We start from the raw sequence: 22,081 nt of genomic DNA on the forward strand, positions 1-22,081 counted from the left end.
TATATTTTGGCTATTGCATTCATTCACTAAGCATTTTTCTTCTACTAAAACCAGAATATGCTACCAGCAATGTTCAACTGAGATTCATGAATTTATAATAACTAGTTCTGTATGTACAGTATAGCAGAATTGGAAGTCCAGTAAAATATATTTGTAGAAGGAGTGAATATTACTGCTGAATTCTGGATCATCTAGATTACGGCATTCCTCCCCACTGCGCTTGGTTTGCTAACAAAAACAAGTTTTGTGTTTATCACCTCTGCAGCCAAATAGAGATAGGGAAAAAACAAAAATGTATCCCTCCCTGCTGCTTGCATGAAATGTAATTGCCAGTTAAAGAATAGAATTCCAAAATTTTTCATAGTTGTTGCTGGTGATAATGTAAAAAACAGAAGATGGTATGGTTTTCAGATACTGAGCTGAAGCTGTGTGGCTTAGTGAAACAATCTTGTTTTTGCTGATAAACTCAGCTGTTTTTTTTTAATGGAATGTACAACATATTTGTGGATACAGACTCCAACATAATCAGTAATTGATATGAAAAACAATTTCCTGCAATGGACGAGTTCATTAAAATAATGGTTTTATTTGTGTTTTTCAGGTTGCAGAACTGCTCCAGCAGATTTAGTGTTTATCTTAGATGGCTCTTACAGTGTTGGTCCAGAAAACTTTGAAATAATCAAAAAATGGCTTGTCAATATTACACGAAATTTTGACATAGGGCCAAAGTTTATTCAAGTTGGAGTTGTCCAGTACAGTGATTATCCTGTACTTGAAATTCCCCTAGGAACTCATGAATCCACCGAAAATCTAATCAGGGAAATGGACTCCATACATTACTTAGGAGGAAATACAAAAACAGGAAGAGCTATTCAGTTTGCCTATGACCATCTTTTTGCAAAATCTTCAAGATTTTTAACAAAAATAGCAGTTGTTCTCACTGATGGGAAGTCTCAAGATGAAGTCAAAGATGCAGCAGCAGAAGCAAGAAAAAATAAAATCACTTTATTTGCTATTGGTGTTGGCTCAGAAATTGAAGAGGATGAACTTAAAGCTATCGCCAACAAGCCTTCATCAACTTATGTATTCTATGTTGAAGATTACATTGCGATATCAAGAATTAAAGAAGTCATTAAGCAGAAACTCTGTGAAGGTAAGCAAATGATCATAAAATATTTTTGAAAGGTTGGAGTATGTAGTGCTGTACCCATATTTCACAAACAGACCTGTTTGGGAACCTGAGGCACTTGGGAAGTTTTACTATGACAACGTCTTGATTTTGATCTTCTTTGTGGGAATCCCCCCAAAATTTTAGTTTCTGTGTTAAAACAAAGAGGTATATTTGGGAAAGATATGGTTTGTTAACACAATATGTGTTTAATTTCAGTGTGTGGAAGTTTGTCCTAAGTCGCAATTTTTTTACATTAACGATGTTTAGAAACTTGAAACAGTTGAGCAATTCTCACAGCACTGAGAATATAGGGCTTACTTTAGCGCTTTTCCCAGGTACTGTTGATACTTATCCACAATAACACACAGTTCATCATTTCTTCTTGACAATTGGGAGGATAACTTATCATTATACACAGCCGTTCTTCAGCTAGTATGTGTTTAAAAACCCAGAAGAAAGACTCTTGGCAAAAGTGCCTGGAATTGTAACAAGCTGTTACGATCTTTTTTGAAAGAATTAGCCAAGATCAACATTGTAAACTTGACTTTCTAGTTTTAGAATGCTAACAGCATTACTGCACTGAATTTTTGATAACTTTGTGAAGCAATAACTTTCCCATCTAAAAAATTCTAGCAAATGCATCACTCAGAAGGACTCTGTTCTACAGTGTATATGTACGTATCAGTGTTGTCTTGTACCTGTTTTATTACCAAGAATTGATGCAAATCCTGTTTCAGTTGTACCACATTCCTGTACTTGAAGGAGTGAAGAGTAGTTTTCATTTGTTCTCACTTTGAGCATGGACTTGATCGAAAAATGATGGTGATATTTATGTTGAGGTTAATAGTGTTTATTTCTTGATACACTTAACAAAAATTGTAGTAATTCCTTGAAGCTGATATAGTAAAGTGAAGCCAATCCAAAACTGAAATCAGCTAAATGCAGTTAAGTTCTTTAATAATGTCTCATGTAGGGAGAAATTTCCCCAAATAAACACAATAATTTCTTTAAATAAAGTTTAGAAGAAGTGACATTGTATTTCATCAAGATGAATTTCTTGCTTTCAGAATAAAGCTAACAAGAATCCTTTAAAATTCAGCTGCGGTATTTGACTTGCATCTTCCAGCAGTAAACTGTGAAGGTTGATGACATATACAAAATAGGGCTTCTTTTTATTTGTTTTAAATGTACTTACTGTTTTACTTTAAGTGACCCTTGGCTTCCATTCTCTTACGTCCTGCTCTTTCCTAGCGTTAGCAGTCTGAGATGCCTCTCGCAAAGAGCAGTCAGAGCCAACTGGCAGCCTTGTTTCTAACTACAACGTCTTTAACGGGTGAACTCAAAGCCTAGTAAGCTGGAAATTCCATATCTGAGTGATGGATTATTTTATGCCCATTGTTAAGTTTCATTTTGACTCAGGAGAGGAAGTTCCGTAAGGACAAAGCATCAATGAATGGGCTATCATCAACCGTGTTGAACTTCTGAAGGTTTTGTAGTTGTGGCTTGGTTATTAGATAATGCGATTTCACATCAGAATTCCAGAAGGAAAAATAAAGTATAAAAAATCTATATAAAGATACCAAAAAGAAACTAGTTGTTGGTGTAGAGATTTGCTATGACTGATAATGCTGACTGGAGACTTAACCTAGTTCTTAATTTTGTCAATGACTTCTGCATCCTGTGTAATGGCTCAGACATTTATGATCAAACAGTCCTGCCAGAAGATGGTCCAGGAGCCCCAAAGAAGATCTACCTTATAGTGAATATTTTATGTAATTCAGGGTTTCGCAATGTATAATTTTACTCATGCATATTTGCATTAGGTTGGAAGTACTATTTTGGCATTAATCCAGAATAATGCCTCTCACATCAAGTGATCCTGTTTCTGCATTTTTGGGGATGTTACACCAAATTTCTAATACTGTAACTGAAGAAAGATTCTTGCCTTGACTCTCAATGTGCATGAGTGTTTTTAATGCATCTTAATGGCAACATGACCATTACTCAGCTTTGAAATAAGTGAGTTTTGAAAATATTCTTCTGATATTGTTGCACGTGCCTTTTATTATTTACATTAAAGAAACCTGAAAAAATAAAGTATTATCACTACTTAATTTCAGAAGTATGCTGACTTAAATCCTACATCTGTGTTTTGATGTGAGTAAGTGGAAAAGTTACATTGAGCTTTGTATTTTCTTATTTATATGTAGCATTCATAAGGTAGATATTTTATTTTCCATAACGTAGACAGGGCAAATTCTTGCAGTTCTTTACTTGTAGAACAAGACAGGCAATTTGCAATACCTTTTAAATTTGGGGGTCAGATGACACTTTGAGAAGAGGAAGAGAAAACCCTACTGAAGACCAAGGGAAGGCAATCTGTCTGTTTCTCAAAAGCAGGTTCCAAAAATAAGATCAAAGATGTATCTGCATTAGCTAGTATATATGGAGAGTGTGCATTTGTGGCACACCTCTCACCTTGTATGTCCATAAGAAGCTGAAGTCCAAAATAGTTGGGCAGAAGCTTCTTGTTCCTGACATGTCCCCCTGGGATGCACTACCCGTTCCCACCACGGCCGGCTTGGGCGGACCCTTAGCCGAGTTTTCTCAGCTGGGGTATCCTGCCTCCCCTTCTCCAGAGCAGGGGTAGCGTCTGACTGTTGCTGACTGGGCTGGAAAGGGGAGAGGGGCAGTGTTGCACATTTAGTACAGAGCAGCCAGTTTAGACCATCCGTGGTAATTCCCTGGCACTGAAATGTGAGTTTTCCAGCGTGTGGCTGCTCCACATGGAGATGAGAGAACCCTCCACCCCTTCTTTGGATGTATTCCTAACCTCATCCTCTCTCTGAGCTGAGACTTTTCTGTAGAAACAGTGGAAAATGAATGGTGAAAATGTATTTACTGTAAACAGCTTACGTAATTTTAACAAAATGAGAAGTTGTTTGCTTTCTTTTTGTTGATTTATTACTTTAATATAATGTTGGCTTTAGCATTTAGTTTCATTCTCTTTCTCCCTCTCTTCTTCTTCTTCTTCTTCTTCTTTTTTTTTTAAGGAATTTAGGTCCACTGCCTAGTATTGTTTTTGTGTAAAAAGAATTGAACAGAGATAACATTCAGCAAACTTTACTTTCCACAGAAAATACGTCACATGGTATTTGTCCAGTGTGGATAGCTTTAGGTGGATTACAATATAATAGCCAAAATACATTAGAGTCCATCTTGAGTGAAAAAAGATGAAAAAAAAAAAGTTGTAAATAATTTTATCTTTTTCCGCTTTCGGTGTGATTTCATAGTTGGGAGGCTGAATTAAGCCAAATCATTAGTGCATCCAGAAAGTTAACAGCTATAGCTTTGTGGCATTTTGAGACCACGTGTGTTTAGAAATTCAAGCCCATATTTTATATTGTAATACTGCAGCTAGCCACAATTCATAGTAGTATATGAATCTAATTGCAGAAAAACACATCTCAATATTCTCACTTCTTGCTTCTTAAGGATTCTGCATATCCCTTCTCTTTTGCTGTATTAACCGGCAGTTCTTTCTTAAAAGTCAGCTACAAAACAATAGGCATGTGGGGGTTACTTTTTTGAAAGTTTTAGTTATGTTTTGAACTACAATTGCATTTATTGCTTTGCAGAGTCTGTATGTCCAACGAGAATTCCAGTGGCAGCTCGAGATGAAAAAGGATTTGACATTCTGCTAGGATTAGGTGTGAAGAAAAAGGTTAAAAAGAGAATTCAAATACCAACTACTAATGCAAAAGCTTATGAAATAACCTCACGTGTTGACCTGTCCGAATTGACAAGGTATTTAACTTTAAAAATATGATTCTAAATTTTGTAACATTTTTATCGTTTAAAGTGTGGCAGACTACAACTGTGGTCTTTTTCTTTCACCCTCCTTCCTTCTCCCTTAGGAATGTGTTTCCAGAAGGTCTGCCTCCATCATATGTGTTTGTTTCCACTCAAAGATTTAAAGTAAAAAAGACGTGGGATTTGTGGAGAATCCTAAGTCTGGATAAGAGACCACAGATAGCAGTCACTGTTAATGGAGAAGAGAAAACGCTGTCGTTCACAACAACAAGTTTAATAAATGGAACGCAGGTTATTACTTTTGACGCGCCTCGTGTGAAGGTAAGGAGGAGCTCCACATCCGGCTGCAATACTTGTACACATTTTTCCTTTGTCCTTTGCGTTTTTTTAAAAATGTGTGGTCTCGTGCTTGGCTGCTTAGGCATCTCAGAATAGGGGCTGGGAATTTCATCCATTTTTCCTGAGTGTCCACGGAGTTCATCCATGTAGGTGCCTCACGGGTGCTTTCTATCCAGCAGTGTCCAGCAGGTAGTTGTGAAGATGAGGTAGAGTTGTGGCACACAGCTCAGTTCTCAACAGATGCATTGGTTGAAAAGTATCTTCTGCCTTTGGTACGGAGACCAGAAAACGTGAATCAAAAAATTCCGTTTTTGGAGAGAGTTTTATTAAGCTTCTAAATTCTTTAAACATACATAAAAGGAGGAAAAAATGCATAATGAAAGAAGTGACTTTCTTCTTTGGAAGAGAAGTTAGTGGCTTACAAGAGGTTTGTCCCGTTCTCTGTTGAATAGAAATTCCTTTCAGCCAATTATTTTTCTCAGCCTGTCTCCATGGACAGAGAGATTCCCTTGTTTGCCTAGACCATTTTGGTTTTCCTCAGAATGTAATCTGAAAGTTCCGTTTCTATCTTCTTTCAGGAATTTTCAGTGAAATAGTCAACTCCGTAAGAAAGATTATCCCACATACGGGGCAGCCACAGAGGGAAGGGGAATGTATGTCTCTACTCTTGTATTTGTAGCAGCAGCATGGGAATACAGCAGCACAGGAGTAAGAGCCTGGAGTTTCCCCTTCCTGCTTTAGAGAGTATTTTTTAAGTGAAATCAGAAGGCAGACTTCAACAACAACAAAAAAAAAAGCATGAGAAAAATTTACCCCTAGAATACTTAGTGTTCCAAGCAGTTTCTAGTTTTCTGGGGAATTTTACTTTTTCTTTACAAATTGCTTCTGCCTTTAATATTTTTTGAAATGAAATCTTTTTTTGGAACAAGCAAAGTGTTTAATTTGATTTACTGGAAATCATGAGAAATTTTGGTTTCAAATCAGTCTGAAATTGTTTAATTGGTTTTGGCAGCCAAAGTGAAAAATCAGTTTTATTCCTGCAGTGCCAGATACCCATGAACTTCAGCCCGCAAAGAAGACTTTGTTTCTTTTCTGTCCTGTTTCTCCATGCTTAGATTTATTATTATACAGAATCATATTTCTTCGCCCTTTTTAGGGCTGCATGCCTCTAAACACATTAATGAATATTGTTAATCCTTTAATGAACCTCTTTGTCGAACATTTATGATTATTTATCACATCTACTCAGTTAGGAAAACGGAAATGTTCTATATTCTGCTTTGCTGTTTATTTTTATCTTGTAATAAGGGCCACTGTAAATACATAAAATCGCAGTCTACAAATAAAAATAACATGGGGGCAGAGATCTTATCTGAGGCTGTGAACTAACTAGTAAAGGAAGTGAGATTAATTTCTGATTATGCCTACAAAAGGTGACAAAAATATAAAACGTACTAGGAGGTGTATGTTTCAGCTACTCTTGGGCATCAGTCTAGTGTGGGATTAATCTCAATTCAATTTAGCTATATAAAAGTATCAGGACTAAATAGCTAGATTGTTTTTTTTAAAATTAGTGGATAGGTTCAAGGAGGTGGCATTCCTTTCCATGCTGAATTTCATTCCTAAGGAAAACGGGATGAATATTTCTCTAAAGGTATCCCTTGTTCTCTGTTACCTATAGAAACAAGCTAGGCTGTTTGTTTAGACCAAATCTTATTAATAGCTCTTTAAATAGTTCAAGTTCTTTGAGATAAATGTGGTACTTGATTCTTTCATTGTAACATTTGTGGTTCTTTCTGCTACTGTCATGATTAATTTAAGATTTTTTCATAACAGATTGGGTAGAAAGATTTTCAAGTAACGTTTCGCTGTGATTGAAGGTCTAAACTGCATGAAACACTGTGCCACTGCTGGAGAACAGATAGAGGTTTCAATATATTCAGGACCATAGGCTGAAAAATCTATACCAGTTTAAAAAAATCCTGAAATAGTGACTAAATATTATACAGAATTTCTTGACTAATACTTATTTTGCCTATTTGATTTTTGTTTTTTGGCATATCAAAGCCAGAAATGCTGATCATCTCTACCATTACCAGGCAGGTTAAGAGTTGAAATGAAGTTTTACGGTAGTTAAAATTGAAGACACTTTGTTTCAAGCATTTCTGTTTTCTTCACTTTTCTTAGACATTGTTTGATGAAGGCTGGCATCAAATTCGTCTCTTAGTAACAGAAGAGTTTGTAACCTTATATATAGATGATCAAGAAATTGAAACGGAGCCATTGCATCCCGTTTTAGGTATTTACATCAGTGGCCTAACCCAAATTGGAAAGTATTCTGGGAAGGAGGAAACCGTACAGGTAAGCATACACTAAAAACACAGTAATTTCAGTATCAGACTGCTCCAGAAATTCTGCTGCAGGCTAACATTTCCATTGGAGCCTTCTGTTTTCCTGAACTTACTCTTCTGATTTACTGTGGGTGGACACTGAATATGTAGCATTTCAGTAATTAATGGGAAAGGAAGCAAATATCTTTCTCCAAAAGCCAGGAGCCATCAGGAGTCGATTGCCCGACTGGTCTCGCTAAGTCCAGGGCGCCGGTTTTTGCTGCAGCACTAATTTCATGCCGTGCAGCCCCCTGAATTTGGGGAACGGTATCTGAAGGCAGGGGGTGTGCTGGAGGAGACCCTGCGAACGGCGCACGCGGGGTCTCCTCTGTGCCGCGGCGCCTCGAACTCCCTTTGCCCTCGGCTGTACGCGGCCACCGAAAAGCTGGTAAAAACGTCGCGCTGTGCGAGCAGGTGCGAGCGATAAAGACTACAGCATTTACACCGATCCAGATGTTTGCTAAATAGATAATTTCCTTGTTTTAATTTCTTACGATTTATTTATAGCACCATAGTAACGACATTGCTAATTAGCCTGAGAGTCATGGAGGCAATGCTGAGAAATACTGAATTACTTGAACAGGCATTATTTATAGGCATTTTGAAAGCTTCAGGCATTTGTTTCAAGGCAAGTAGAGAGTTCAGAATGATAATGAACCATCTCATACGTCGTTTTTGTCGGCACAGAATTATCCCATATGCTGCCTTTTAATAGCTTTGTACATTCTAGGGTTTTAGGCTGCTTTTCGTTGGTGGTGTTTCTTGTTTTTTTTCCCTCTCTCAGTTAGCTGCAGAAATGGGACTTTTTTAGATTCCCAGTAATTCTGTTTCTCAGTTAAGGAATGTTATGACCAGGACATTTTATCTGAAATAAAAATGAAAACATTTTAGGAATGTGGAATTGTTAAAGATTCGCTTTTGGTAGTGGCCTGGAATCAAAGTAGAAAATCTACAACAGGGAGCAATTTTATATTTCCAGATGATTTCTATAATCTAAAAAAGGTATTTTCTTTCTGCAGTTTCTCAGACTTTGTGACATGTGCAGTAAGCCACATTAACAGTCAAACTTTGCCAAAATATATCTATTTAAACTATTATTATAGAGAAATATTTTAATGAATCTGCATAACACCTTTCAGTGACAAGGTAGTTTGAAATCCATTAAGAAAAAAAACAGTCGGAGTGGGATATGAAGAATGATACAAGAGTCAGATTTCACAATAAAGTAGAGAAGCCAATTTGCAATTAAGAAAAGGAAAAAAAAATTCTTCAGAAACTAGTGAAATTTCAGTTGTCTTCATGTCCGCTGGGTCAGATGTTTTCCAGTGATAATTTGCAAGTGTTCTCCAAGCAGTTAGGCTCGTACTTAGGCTGAAGCGCTTTCCAGCGCAGTGATGATAAACTTATGCATGTACCTAGGTTTTGTGAATTGTAGCTAAGACATTTTAAATTTGCCAATTTAAACTCCTCGGACGGCTGATATTAACAGACTCCACATGCTGTGTCTTCCCCTCACCCCCTCCACTAGTCAAGCTTGTGTCCTGAGATTTCCCGTAGGAATATCGGACTTTCTTCTCCTCAGTCACGGTAGTCTCCTACTAGACGCATTGACTGCAGCTGAGTTTCATTTTTCTGGTGTACAGTGACAGACCAGAATGGCACAACTTTTACTCACCTGGAGCCAATGTTTTTATTGTCTGCTTTTCAAAATTTTAGGTTTTACATCTGAACTCTGAGCTAGATCCTTCCAAGCATCAGGGACGCTTTTTGTTACTTGATCAAAATTTATTAACTTTACATCCAGTGCAGACTGCTTGGTGTAGAAACATCTTTCCAGGATTATTTAGGTATTTAGATTTTGCCTGTGGGGTTGTAACTGTCTCCTAATGATATTGGCAACCAGTGTTATTTGTGCTGTGCATGTTCTGACTTATTGTCAAAGATTTGGGGCAGTAATTCCATCGTTTCAGAAAGCAAAATCTTGGATTGATTATTTTCCGTTAAATAATTTTATTATAGACCATGTAATTTCATTGTGAGTAGCCTGAATAAAACTGCTTCTACATCTTTCATTGCTTCTTAACTGTACTGGACTCACAGAGCTTCCAGTTTCTATTACTTTGTGGTTTCTCATTCATTTTCTTTTATGCCCAAGGGTTATATAATTTAAGAATGATATCATTTAAATTTACTTCATGTTAGACTTTTAACACTTTCTAAAAAAAGTTTTTTTGTGTTTTGAATTATAGTTTGATTTACAAAAACTGCGGATCTACTGTGACCCAGAGCAAAATAACCGAGAAACAGTCTGTGAGATCCCAGGATTTGTGAGTATGATAGATGAACTTTTGAGGATTACCTGGCTTTTTTTTCAAATCACTGTTTAAAGCTAACTTAATAATGAGTTCTTAAAATACATAACACTACACTGATTCAGCTGCTGCAAACAAATGCTTTTTTACCCATGCGATATCATTCAAGTGACATAGAACTTGTCTGTTTTCAGCCTTGTTTTTGCACAAACATATTTTTAAATCTTTTTTTTTCTGACATAGGTAGCATAGCAGGCTTTGATGTAAATGTAGATATTTGATGGTGTAAATTTGACAACAGAAAAGAAGAATCTCAGAATTTTATGTCACAGATTCAGGACTTCAAACTTTATAAATTAATCAAATAACCAGGTTATAATTATAAAATACTTTAAATATAATTTAGCTTATCTAATATATTCACCAGTGTATTGATGCTCACCAGGAGGTCATTCAATCTGAGATTTTTTTTATGTAACCAGCAGAACTATCTTTTAAGTTAGGTTTTCCTCTCATAAGTACCTATGCTGAAGTCTATGTTAAAACTTCCATTGACTGAAATGATGCCAAGACTTCATAAAATATGTTTTGGATAATACAGAACTGAAATCCAGTCCAGTTTGTACATAATTAGGAAGCTTAAGGGGCTGCTTTGGCCCTCTCCTTGCCCTTGTGTTTAGAGATAATTATTCAATGAAATGTAAAAGACGTGTGAACAGATTTTTGAAAGCATTCAACTCCCTTTTCAAAATACAAACAAAGAGGTGTTTTGTGTGTACAGTTGCCTTGAAAATGCCATCCTTTATGTAGTCTCTGAAAAGAACAGAGTTAAAGGTAATCAGACACCAGTGCCCTAGTGTGTAAGACCGTATTTTGCTTGTTTTGATTTGGTCTATTATTAGGGTGATTTTGCTTGACAGCAGAACCTGTGAGTCTTCAGCATCCAGATAGTTGGTTCTTTGCCCAAGATCCCTTATACAGCTCCAGAGCCAATGTGTCTGCCTTCTATTTAACGAGGGCTGGTTTGGCTGTAGCAGTAGCCCCCGTAGAGTGTAGCACCCCTATTAAGATCTACTTTTTTCAAAACCTGGAAGTTTAATTTAAGCGGCAACTATGTAGCTAGATTATTAGCTGTCGTGAAAGCTGACTGTGTGTTTCAGGAGCTGATGGATGTGGGAACGCGGTGTATAGTTGGCTTTACTTCCTGAAGTAAAGTTAGTATTGGCTGTTTAGCTGCTCCACATATCTTCTTACACTTTACAAAATATGAGTAGGATACAGAAAGTAAACAAATGAAAAGAAATTCGGGATATAGAAAGGAAACACTCAAAACCCCGTCGTATTTTGCATTCTCTGTGCTTGGGCAAGAGGTTAGAGCAAAGAGGTTGATTTTGCCAATTCAATTTCACTTGCTGTTATAAATTAAATATATAAATTTCACCCATGAAAATTCTGGATTCCTTCAGAAAATAAAAAATGTTGGATGTTCTCCGAGGAGGTGATGCAACAGCAAGGTATATATGCTTTGTGGTTGTATTCCATGGGACTGTGTTTGTGTCAGAGTTTTAAAGCTAAGCAGGGCTTGAATGTGCTAACAGTGGCCTGAATTCATCCCTGCTACCTGGGGTACCTGGGTGCAGAGTTGGTTTAAGCTCCCTGTACAAACCATGGAGAAAAATAACCTCTGGAGGCTGCCTAAGATGTAGCTCCTCTAAGATAGAGGAGCTGGCTGTGAATGAAGTCTGTGGTGACTGTTTGCATCAGAAACCTCCTGTATATGGAGCGGGTGTTGGTGGTTGCTAACTGATTAAGTAAGACAATTTCAAGGTTGGCGTGCTGAAATATTTGGGGACACGTTGTTCTGCGATATTGCAGATACCAGAAATCCCGCTTCAGTTTATAGTGGAGTCTTATGCACTCGTACAGGGAAGCAAGTGAGGAAGAGGCCAGCCTTGCCTCTGTGTCGACACGAGTTTTCCTGCAGGCTGCGTTCAGGCTGAGATCAGAACATTTTGTAACATTTTGATACATTTCTTACATTTACATTTTTTTGCATCTTTTCTGTTTTGTCATGTTATGGCACATTCTTGGACATGAATGAGTAAGCAGAGGATGTTTTTTTGATGAGAAATTACTCTTGGCAAAAAGCTTGACACAAATATAAACATACAGTGTATAAATACTTACATCATTTAGTTTTAATACTAGTTTTGTCATTTCCGTTTAAAATTGCTACTGGCAGCTCCTGTTGAAAAACTCTTAAATGATAGTAAAATTCATTGGCTTTGATAGCAACTGCACATGAATTTGAGAAAGTGTGGAATTTTGAGTTATAGTTGCTTGACAGTTACAACCCCAAATTTATGAGTGATTTTAGTAGTATTTGCAAATAAATGGATTTTGTTTGTTACAAATGTTGCTATACTCTTAAACTATGTTTCTTCTTGTTTCAGAATGGAGAGGTAGGCTCAATCCTAAACTGCTCAAACTCAGTTTAAGGTAGTATTTGACTTTATATAAACTTATTGTTATTGTAGGGAACATATGCTCTATTTTAAAAAGTGGACATACATTTGCTAAACTTAAAAATACTAGAATTCCATTAATTGAACACAAGTCAATAGGCAAATTCAAAACTGGCTTTTTGAAGAAACCCATGTTTGTTAGAATAAATGGCTTTTTTTTTTTTTTTTTTTTTTTTTTTTTTTTTTTTCCCAGTTCAATTCAATTGCTCTTATTTGCAGGGCTGGATGCTGTTGCAAAATGAATGGGGATATGCACAGTCAGGTAGCTGTTCCTGCATCATGTGAATGGGAGCTCCCTGAATGGGAGTTAATATGAAGGCTTAATGTGATAGTTCCCTTAGCCACTCTGGTCCAAACTCCACTCATGCTTGGTGCTGTTGCAATGAAAACATGGACTTGTATTTTGAACACTCATCTCACCCTGAGAAAGCATTGCATTCAGAGAAGATTGCAAAATGACTGCATTTTCATAGAAAATCTGAGTAAAATGTTAAGGAAAGTGAATTTGATAATTACAAAATCTGCTTCTCCACACCCTGGATTCTTAAATTTCAGCCTTCACATAGCTCTGAGCACTTACTGTGTGAAAGAGGATTCAGTGAATCCAACTTTGGCATATACATTCAGTCCAGATGCACCTAAATTTTGGGTGCCTGACCCTGGGCAAAGGGACTCCAGTCCCCTGTCCTTAGTAGTTTTCTCCTCAGCACTCCCCTCCAAACCCACAGACCTTGATAAAATGCCCAGATTTCTTGTGATGTCTGTGGAGGGAAGTAGATCCTTCAAAAAAAAAAAAAAAATCTGTGGAGGAAGACACAGTGTGCCAAGGTTTATTGCTACTGCTGTTTGCTAAGAAGCATAGTCTGGAGTTAGATCCACGATTGCTCTTTGGGGGGGAGAGGCAGCTGCCTGGCTGGGTTTGGGGGCTGGTGGGAGCGCGTGGGAGTAGCAGACGTGTCCCTTGTTTCTCAAGTAGCTTGGTGGTTGGGACACTTGTCCAGGAGTTGGGACACCTGGGCTTTGAGTACTTTCCAGACTTGTCCCAGGTGATAATGTGCTAATCTCCCTACCAGCCATGGTCAGTTTGCTCTGAGTAACATTTATTAGGCCCTTTTTAAAGTTTTAAATAGTGGTATTTGCATTATTGATCATCCTACAAATGACTATCCCTTAGTTTAGGAGAACGGCTTTGCATATTGGCAGATTGAAAACTGTCAAAGAATTTGACAAAATATTTGTGGAACAAAGAACAAAGCCTGTTTCAGAAATCAATCCATCAGAGTTACTTAATTATTTATTTATTTTTCTTCTGGGTAAAGTGATGAATTCGTGCTTGGAAAGTTGTTGAGGGGGAGATATTCAGATAAGCAGAAGGTCCAGCAGAACAAATATGTGAAAGCCAGGACCTGTGCAAGCTAAGGAAGATCAACTTGGTATAATGGTGCATTTGTTGAACTTTTTGGCGTGTGTATTGATGGTTGGTCTCACTCTTGGTAGTGCATGAATGGTCCTAGTGATGTAGGCTCAACGCCTGCCCCCTGCATATGCCCGCCAGGAAAACAAGGACCTCCAGGCCCCAAAGTAAGTTTCTAGTCTTTCTTATTAAACATATAGTGCTTTTATTGTTGCTCAAGTGTTATGTTGACAGCCGTGGTCATGTGGGTTAAAAACGAGGGGACCACTCACACCATTAAACGCAGTGGATCAGAATAGTGGTTAGTATCCTTACAGGCCAGTTTTAATGCCATATGATAACACAAATACAACTTTTAACTTTTAAAGAAACTGCTCATTAATGTAATCTCGTTATATTTATACAATGTAAAATTGTGTTTCTGTGTACTTACTCAGCAAATGATCTTGCAGTATTTGCATGATAATGAAATGGTTTGCTAATAAATTAGTCATTTAATTCAGATTTTTCTCTTTGTTTAATAATAGAGTAAATACTTACTGAGAGAATTCCACCCTAGGCTGATCTGATTTCTATGATCTCCCTTCAGTGCTGGTGAAGGATTAAAAGCCTAAAATGAGGATGGGACTTAGGTCTCAGATCTCGAATGTGGCTCACTCAGATCTCTAGTATTTACCATAGTTCCCTCTCCAGTATTTATGATGAGCAGGCTGTCCACAACTACTAGCATGCCTTCTAAAAACTGACAGGAAAACTCCAATTTATCCTTCATTAAGCAAATGTTTACAATAAAAAAATCAAAACTATTAATATAATATTTAACAATTATGCTGCAGCTACCTCGGCTTAAAGGACTTTCTGCTGTAATGATAAAGGTGTCTCTAACCAAGGAATTGGAAACCAAATGATGGAGATCATTATTATTTCATGTAGTGGATTTTTTAAAAACTTTTTTTTCTTCTTTAGCACATTAGAGAAAAAGAGGGAGGGAGAAGAAGGTACTCATCAAAAATATTCTACAGCCCACCCTATAAAGCATAAAAGCTTAGGAAGTGTCAGAATTAAGGTGATCTATACAGTTTAAATTAGATACCTGCTTAATAAGCAATCTCTCAATTGCATTGCAGTATAATATTTGTTTTGGACTAACTAGATAAGACAGGTGACAAGATATTGCCTAAGTTACAAGACTGCAGAACGAGTGAAAAGGAAGACAATTTAGGATTGCATAGGTTATCTTAGTTACAGAATATCTTAACTTCTGTATAACAGACTTTGCAGCCTTATATGTTTAAACATAATTTGTGTATTAGTAATATTAATACAGTACAATAAAATTAATTCAATTAAAGTAATTTACAAAAACAAGTAATTTTTTAAACTAACTTTTTAAAATCACGGGCTATAACACTAAATAGTGTAGATACTGAGTATTTAGTTTCATGCATATCAAAGCTGGTCTCTAATTTGGACATTTATAATTCTAGATAACTTATTATTAATTTTTGCAAATGGTAACAGCTTATGCTGTGTGAGTTGTGAGTTGTGTAAAGAGACATTATTTCTTTCCCATTTCATTCATTCTAACACATCTGTGGTTTGCGTATGAAAAGATGTTTTTTCACAGTCAACCCAAAAGTCAGCCTGGTGTTTCCCTTCTGAAGTCCCCCCTGGCCGTGATAACTCTGAAGTTGTGACGGAGCTGAGAGCTTGCTAATGGGTCGGGCTGAGGAGCAGGCTTAAAGTTCCTGTAGAAGTAAAAGGCTTTTATGAGTCAAGTCTTGTTGGATTTTGTAGGGCCCAAATCAAGTCCTTCGGTAAAATAAACAGAGATGACGTAAATGCACTAAGAGGATATACTGAGTAGAAAGTTATGTTCTTACCATAAACATGATATCTGGGGAACTAAGTTTTATTTTGCCTTTGTGCGGTCGTAACAAAGGCTACCAAAAGAATTGCAAAGACCTTCTCATAAGAATTACAAAGCAATACTTTTTAAAAAAAAAACAGCAATAAATGTGGGAGGAGGAGTTTGTTATTAACAGGTTTTAATCCCGACTCTTGCTTTCCTCGTGTTTTGGCTCTAAGAACTAGACTCAGCCAAATCCTTGGTAAAGAGATGGAAGTTATGTTCAGAAGAGAACTGCTAGGGTTTTAATAGAGAATTTTTCATCTGTTTTTACTTCTCTTGTTGAGGATGCTGAAAACCTTGAAAGCACGTGAGGTAAAGGGCCTCCTCTGCAAGGAGACCCTGCGCGTGGGCCTGTGTCTCCACGTCCTGCCCAAGGAGCGAGGGAGGATTTTCCCAGGCAGAGGTTACAAGATCCGTTGCTTTTTTGCTGTAAGAACAGTGGCAGGTATCTGGCTTTGCAGCCAATATTTGTATTAAGATTAGGATTAGGATTAAGGTTAGACTATGCTAATGTTAAACTGCTTTTTTGTATCCTTTTTGCATTAACATATTATATCCCTGCAGGGTGACCCTGGGCAGCCCGGGAATCATGGTTATCCTGGACAGCCTGGTCCAGATGGTAAGCCTGTGAGTACTAAAAACTTAGTCATATATTGTAAATGTAAACTAACAGGAGGAAGGTCATGTACCATGCATATCAGATTCTCAAATTCAGATGATTCTTGCCATTCTGTGAAACTGTGAATATTGTTTAAGAGCTATCTAAATGTAACTAGTCTATGAATATGTTAATAACAATATCTTTATTTCAATTAAAAATATTGTAAATATGATAGCATGAGTTTAGGTGCTGTTGTAAAGCAGAAAACAGTATGCTTGCTGCTCTTGGTCTTTGTGTCATTTAGCAGCAGTTATCACCTTATGACTTGCGATCTTTAATGCTTAGATTTTTTGATTTAGGAAGCTGTTTAGGACAGGAAAAATCCTGTCTATTTTGTTTTAGGAATTGCATCTTATGTTTAGGTTTGGTTCATTTAATTTCTTGTGGTCTGAGTCCTATAGCAATAATCAATAAAAATATATAGATATACATACACAATGTTTAACATGCAAATATTTTGCAGTTCTACACATTATATGTTAAAACATACGTCATAAAAATGTCTGCATTTTTCTGTCACCCTAGATTACTTTTTAAACTGATAGTTCATTCATATGAATGGTAAAGACTGAGAGAAAGTGGATGAATAACAGACATCCCTAAAATAAAAATGACAAATTTGGCGATGGCTCGATTGGTCTTTGTGACTAACATTTTTTTATTGTGATAAAACTGTAATAAAATAAATGCATACGTAAGAATAGTCTACATTTTTATTTTAAAATCTTCGGAAGCTGCTAAGCTGTTGACACCCAGGCTCCTGTGCTGGGCAAAGCTGGGCAAAGACCTGCAGCTCCCGAGCTCCCGCGGCAGCACTGCGCGCGTGCCGCCAGCGTGCAGGAGGAGGGCAAGCCAACGGCTGAGATGTGAACGTCACCACTGATGTTTCTGTCACAGCAGTGTGGCCCCTGATGTGCCTTACTACTTACTAAGCTGTGTCATTTTATTAAAAAAAAAAGAAAAAAATGGAAGACAGTTGGGAAGAGAGGACAATTTCTCTGCCGAGCACTTCGTACCAAAAAGAGGGAAAGAAAAGTGCATGCACTTGCTACAAACTGTTAATTTAGCGTGGACCTTTTGTTTTTATTTTAAGGAGTAAATCATATGCTTGAATCCCTAGAATGTTTTTATCTTACCCAACATTAGATAGCTAAAAAAAAAAAAATACAGTATGAGCAAGTAACTGCACATGTCTGGTCTTTGGCCATGATGAATCATTCTTTAGAAGTGCTCTGTCCATGCTTTGTAAGAGGCACCTGCACAAGATGACCCAAAACACTAAAAATCTAAATGGATATGTGCAGAGAACAAGATGACCCAAAACACTAAAAAATTTAAGTGGATGTGTGCAGAGAAGACAAAATCCTTTAGGCAAGAGACATTGGATAATGGGGGAGGAGGGAAGTAAAATGCTGTGGTTTTTGGTGACACTTAGCAGGGTTCTCTTGTTTTGGGCTATTTTATCAAGCTTGACAAACCAAACAGACTTCGGAGAAGGGAACCAAAAAGCTAGACTGGGTCTTTCTACTTCATTCTCTGTTTTAGTAATTGTTCTGTCCTTTGGAAAGATTGATGAGGATATTGTAACTAATCACGAGTCTTTCCCAAATCTGTGCTTGCTTCTCAGTGTTAGTAGAGCCTGTAGCATGTTGCTCTTGCTGTCAATTTTCATGGCTTAATGAAAACACCTAACAGTATATTTTTGTTAAGAATTTTTAGTGCACTCTGTTTCTGTCAGCTAAAGATGGAAACAGTGAGATTGATACTTACTTGGAAGTGTGTATGTTGTAAGGGTAATAAATATTGTCAGCTAGAGAGAGCTCCATGCTGCACGTTATAAAATGTTCATATTTCTCTTATTTTGTTGCTTAGTTACATTTTGGCCTTTTCTTATGGACAGCAGATGGTTGATTTGACTGTAGTGGTTCCTTTTGAAAGCACAGTTTCTTTGAGGGGAAAAAATTAGCAGCTAGAATCAGGGAATTTAGTTATTTCTACAAAAAAATAAATTACTCTTTTAAAAGATAGAGCTTGGTATATTGAGACCTGGCCATTATGGCCCTATGTATAATTCTGTCTCCATTCTGTAAAATGTGTGGTCTCCGAATTTTTACTCTTCTGCTTCTGTGTCGTCAGATTTTGATGGCCATTGTCTTGAAAGCTTTTTTGGAACCAGAAATAGAGATAGCTGTCTTTGACTTGAGATTGCCAGTGCTATATACAATGTGCTGATTCTAGACAATCATGAAAACATAGGTTTTAAAACAGGACAAGGTGGAAACTGAGCGAGGGAAGTGTGATCCAATCAGAATAACTCTTTTTATTCAGTTGTTTAAACTTTGGAAGATCAGAACAGTTCTTCTGTAGAGAGGGAGATGGACAAGCTACCTCAGCCAGGCCGTGCAGGGGAGACGTTGTGCATCACAGCTCCACCATGAGGAACGCTGCAAGTGGAGCAGCAGTATGGATAAGCGTAGCAGAACTGTGTTTAACCTAGCTAACTTTGATGCTGTGAAAAATAAAATGATATTGTGTAGCCATTGGTGAAGCCAGAATCGCCTAGGTATTTGTAAAGAGATATCAGTTTCCATACCCCTTCTTAAAGAGGAGATAAATACTTTATTTTCAAAGCATCCAGTAAGATGCAATCAGAATTGTTTTCGAAGGAATCTGTCATGACTTTTTCATACTTTCATGAAAACAGATTTCCACTTCAATGCCACACATCCTCCTATAAGCACTAAAATTTATAACGCCGTGTATCTCAGAGGAGAAATAAGTTGATTCTGTAATCTTTCTGTAGCTTTTTAATCTGACAGTTGTGTGTGTTTTTTTCCCTGCAAGTGAGTCATAATGTGCAAAGATGGGCACTCGGTGAACATGGAAAAGATTAATAGAAGTATCTCAAGCAATTAGAATAGAAGCAACACGCCCTGCTAGTGGAGAAACTGAAAGATTAAACTTAAAGGTTAAACTTCACTGAACAGAAGTTAAACTTTTTTGAAGGATTGCAGTTAAATCCTTTAGTTTTATCAGCTGACTTATCTGTTTGAACACTCAAATGTGGCGTTTTGCACTTGTTCTTTGTAAGGATATAATTGCAAACCTATTAGATCATCTGCAGCTCTGGCCAGTATATTTTTGTTCCTTACAGTAGATTCTTGACTGCTTTCCAGTCTAGTTTTTAGCCATGAACGATGGGAGACCCTTTACATACACAGTGTAGGAAAACAGATTCCTCCCTCTGTCTTTTCCTCTCTAAGTTTTCTTTCTTTTTTCTTTTTTCTTTTTTCTTTTTTCTTTTTCTTTCTTTCTTTCTTTTTTTTTTTTTTTTTTTTTTTTTTTTGGCTAACAGTACTTACACTTTATCTATGCCAGCAGTGATTTTCCTTGTTTGAGATAACTTCACTCATTTTAGTCTGTTTAGCTATATGCCCTTGGGGAACTCTGAAAAGCAAGCCGTCAATTCAGATAGTGCAACAGGCTCATAGGTAGCTGTCTGTAGTCAGCGTTGTTTGGTCAAGTGGCTTTTGCATGGAAAGCTTTTCCTGGAAAGTCAGTCTTTTCTGTTCCCAAACACATTTTTATGTTCTCTAAACTTATTCCAGTTTGCCTATCTGGTATTCATTTTCTTTGAACAGGATAACTGCTCAAGAAAATACTTCTCTCTCTGCGAAAGGTTTTAATCATGCATTTTATGTTACTATATGTAACTGATTTTTAAAGCCAAAAATAAAAAAAAAATAGTTTATTGCTCATGGGCTTGCTAGATGGTTTTAACACTTAAAGTTAGTCTTAGTCTGGAAAAATTCAAACCAACTGCCATGAATATGTTCAATATTACCATAAAATAATTGTTCTCCATGTTTTACTTGTTCCTTGAGTAAAGTCGTTTGCTGTAATATTTAGAGAAAATGAATAAAAACATGACTCAAAGTCATACATTTCTTAAGTTAAAAAATAGTTTTGATTTTAGACCTTTCTGTGCTTTAATCATCAGCTCTGTTTATTTTGCATGCTCTGATATATACACAAAGGATCTGTTAAAAATAACTGGAGAAAAGTACAGAAATGAGAAGTTTAATAAAAAATACTTTTCCTCATAATCATAAATGGCAGTCCTGATCTTGAATGATTAAATTGTTTTGTCAGCAGAAATAGCACTGGTAAGTAAGGATGAGGGTAAAAATAGTATTTGGATCTTGGTTGGACCTTATTTTAATGGGCATTATTCATCAGAAAGAAGCAGCTGGAGTGTTTACTGGCCCAGAGAATACTTAGCAGCCTCAATGTGTGGTCACAGAGCCATTTTTTATTCCAAATACTTTAGACATACTGGAGAAAAACTCTAGCTTAGGAGGAAAAAAAAAAAAAAAAAAAAAGAGTGAAGCAATCCCTTGTGGTTAATAAAGGTGATAGGTTATCAGTTTGTTGAAAGAAATGAAAAATAATTGTCAGTTTTGAACTTTGAACAAAAATATTTGTCAGTTTTGAACCACATGGTTGACAAATCTGGGAATTTTCCAGTATACCATCTAGATTCATTCAAGAAAGTTTAGAACTATTTGCCTTGTCTTTACAGTGTCTGTAAGAAATAAATAGTTTAAAATAATCTGATGAGACTGACTTTACTGATATGTCCAGATGGACAGTTAATAAGATATCAGAAGTATCACATAATAAAATAATTTTGGGTTATTCCAATATTTCTTTTTTTAAAAAAGAAAACTATAGGATACTTTTACAGCTGAACTACCTAGCATTTATTAGCATTTGTTTACTGAATGAAGATTGAATCTTTTATCATGAACTTTGTATAGTGGCCAGTCATTCCAACAGTGCTCTTGAAAATAGAACAGGTAATAGCTTCACATATACACTGCCTGTGGCCACTGGAGGATCTATGTGGTGACTTAAGTTGATAAAAACTCTGCAGCTACATTTCTCAGGAAACTTTGACAAACACAACTGTAAAATGGTGCTCGTTATTCTGGAAAAAAACTTCTGAAGCCGTACTTCATGGCCTTGTATTTAATAATCTTGATGGGGTTTTTCTTCAGTGTGCTTTTTGAACCCATGCAGATGCTTGTCGCTCAACGTCAGGCTCAGCGAACGCACGGTGCTGGCAGAGCTGAGCTATCAAAGCTGTGGCCCGTAGTGGAACGGCCAGTGGAAGGAGGTGCAATCAAGGGGACTGAAGAGTTAAACAGGCCAAGAAACCCCAGGGCTATGGGCAACTATTTTCTGTACCATAGTAATCTTCATGTGATAGCAAATCTTTGGTCAGAAGTCTCCCCTGGAGGAAGGAGGATAAAAGCTGCATTTAGTTAGCTTTGTGATCAGCACTGAATCTGCCCTTCATTTCCATGTTTTAATATCTGTAGGTGTAAGGTCTTCACTGCAGGGACAGTCCTGCTACCCTCTGGAAGTAGATGAACACGAGAAGTCCTGTTACTGGGGCCCTCCTATGTAAGACAGGGAGGAGAGAGGAGATGACGTGTCGTTTGGTCTCATGAGTTACCAGTGGAACTGTAAAGTTTAAGA

The 22,081-nt window shown here is 37.0% G+C and overlaps 1 protein-coding gene across 1 annotated transcript in view; it reads left to right on the forward strand.

The window, feature by feature from the left end:
- The window catches only part of COL21A1 (collagen type XXI alpha 1 chain), a 104,010-nt gene that overhangs the window by 28,537 nt on the left and 53,392 nt on the right, over positions 1 to 22,081 (forward strand). The window contains exons 3-10 of the mRNA XM_062572912.1: positions 602 to 1,153; positions 4,810 to 4,978; positions 5,089 to 5,305; positions 7,511 to 7,684; positions 9,963 to 10,040; positions 12,479 to 12,487; positions 14,048 to 14,131; positions 16,441 to 16,503. Coding sequence (XP_062428896.1) covers positions 602 to 1,153; positions 4,810 to 4,978; positions 5,089 to 5,305; positions 7,511 to 7,684; positions 9,963 to 10,040; positions 12,479 to 12,487; positions 14,048 to 14,131; positions 16,441 to 16,503 — 1,346 coding nt within the window. The remainder of the gene's footprint in view (positions 1 to 601; positions 1,154 to 4,809; positions 4,979 to 5,088; positions 5,306 to 7,510; positions 7,685 to 9,962; positions 10,041 to 12,478; positions 12,488 to 14,047; positions 14,132 to 16,440; positions 16,504 to 22,081) is intronic.

Source organism: Rhea pennata, chromosome 3, assembly GCF_028389875.1.
Source record: "Rhea pennata isolate bPtePen1 chromosome 3, bPtePen1.pri, whole genome shotgun sequence".
Classification (NCBI taxonomy): Eukaryota; Metazoa; Chordata; class Aves; order Rheiformes; family Rheidae; genus Rhea; species Rhea pennata.